The 2,003-nt window shown below is 49.6% G+C and overlaps 1 protein-coding gene across 1 annotated transcript in view; it reads right to left on the bottom strand.

Moving 5' to 3' along the window:
• Positions 1–1,998, bottom strand: part of NIF3L1 (NGG1 interacting factor 3 like 1) — a gene marked incomplete at its 5' end in the record, with an annotated part of 6,139 nt that extends 4,141 nt beyond the window's left edge. The window contains 2 exons of the mRNA XM_019522884.1: positions 94–262; positions 1,902–1,998. Coding sequence (XP_019378429.1) covers positions 94–262; positions 1,902–1,998 — 266 coding nt within the window. The remainder of the gene's footprint in view (positions 1–93; positions 263–1,901) is intronic.
• Between the last annotated feature and the right edge of the window lie 5 nt (positions 1,999–2,003).

Raw genomic sequence — 2,003 nt, 5'->3', positions numbered from 1 at the left:
TGATAAAAAAAAAAAAAAAAAAGTCTGAGACATGTCAATGGTGTTTATTTTTTCAAAGCAGCAGGAGAAAAACCAGAGTGCCACATGCAGTACCTGGCAGGGAGAGTCGCAACAGATGAAACCTCTGGAATTTTCTGCACTTTGGCCAGGACAGCTTCCAGCTGCTCAGCCTGGCCCACAATGAACTCCACTCGGTGACTGCCCTCAGTTGGATATGTTAGAGCAGTCGATGGTTGTATTGGGACAGAGGAGGTAGAGACACCTGAGAGAACATGCAACCCAGCAGTTCATGATACCAAACAAAAAACAACAAAATGGCCCCTACCACTGAGGATCTGCCTAGAGAAATCCAGTGCCCGTGATTTATTAGCCAATTTTAGGAGTAAAGAATCAAGATCTACAAGGAGGTTTTATATAGCTGAAATTCGAGTGTGGAAGGTTGAACTGAATACTGTGAGAATAACACAGCAGTTCAGAGCAGAAGTTTCAATTCAGAAAGTTATTTTCCATGGCTAGATGTGCATCTTACAGGGAGATCTCCATGTTAACTCTTAGCCAACATTTTCCTGCTGCTCCTAAATTTACAGCTCTTTCTTAAGTTGAAAGTAAGTATTCCTGGGAAAAATTGTTTTATCAAGTTTTAGTGGAAGTGTCTCTTCCCATGCTTCTCCACCACAATAATAATACACGATTATTATACTAGGAACTGCACTTACTAGTCAGAACATCTTGCAATCTATGGCTTAACACTACTGCCAGAACACTCAAACATGCTGCAGTGCTTCCCATCCTGATGTGCTGAATAACAGAACTGTATCAGAGGTGCAATAAATCCAAGGCTCTTCCCTAAAGGAAGGTGCTAGACTATTCATTTTGATTATATCTGTTGGTGTTTTTTCGGGCCTAGCATTACACATCAGACAGCTTGCGCGCTAGATACTGCCTTAGGTTATGTCCCTTGCCTGATTCAATAGCGCCTACAATTCATGATCAATCATCAAGGAATGGAACTGGGAGTTGGAAGATCTGTCACTAAACTGGTTGATCTTGGACGTGTCCTTTAAACTTTGGTGTGCTTTTGTCCCATAAAGACTACCTGATGAAGGAGGAAATCCATGACTGAGAACTGCTCGTACCCTACGAAGACCAAGGCCAAGCAAGTAACACTGAAAATGCATCAGGTCATTTTCAGCTGGCAATAAACATTCTGCCTTTTGTAATGGCGGGGAACACATGCCCATCCTGCACCCATCATTTCCCTAAACTAGAAACCCAGATGAGATCCAGGTCTATGCACTCAGCCAGCGGCCTACACACCAGCTTAGGATGCACAGGACAGCTGGGCTGGAAGGAACTTATGAGGTCACATCTAGCCCAGTCCCCCTCTAACCTGGTCTTAAAAGTTTCCAAGGATGGAGATCCCACACCTTCTCCCGGAAGGCTGTTCTGGCAGCTAAACCCCAGAAAGTTCTGCCTCACCTCCAGGCTTAAACGTTTTGCTGCAATTTTGGCTGAGAGTAGGGCCAGGAGGGGCCTCAGGTCACATCTAGCACAGTGGTCAGCTCAAGGCAGGATCATGGGGTGTATCTGGTGGGGGGAGGGGTGTACACTGGTGCACTTGAACCCTCCTCTGATTCCTACTCCTCTCTCTCAAAGCTTAAAACCAAGTGCTTGGCAACCATGCCCCACACAGCACCTGCTGCAGCTGCGCACTACTCACAGCACCTGCAAGGCGCAGTGAGCAGGCGCCAGGCCAGGTCCAAGGGGGGAGAGGAGGGGGTCTGCGGGCTGCATCCAGCAGCAGTCGCTGTTCCCAGCCAGGCAGCGCCGGGACAGCCCCTGGCGCCTTCCAATCCATGATCCCTTCTAGGCTCCCGCCGCCGCGCCCCGCCAGCCCTCACCCAGCGCGGCCGCGAGCCAGGCGTTGACGCCGCGCGGGAGCGCGTCCAGGGCGGTGTGGGGCGAGTAGAGGCCGACGCGGCTCTCGGCCGCCCGCAGCAGCA

This window comes from Gavialis gangeticus, unplaced genomic scaffold (genome assembly GCF_001723915.1).
Source record: "Gavialis gangeticus isolate Ggan-Ray unplaced genomic scaffold, GavGan_comp1, whole genome shotgun sequence".
In the NCBI taxonomy this organism is placed as follows: Eukaryota; Metazoa; Chordata; order Crocodylia; family Gavialidae; genus Gavialis; species Gavialis gangeticus.
Note: the sequence above shows the minus strand (reverse complement) of the source record. Positions and strands in the feature narration are given on the sequence as shown.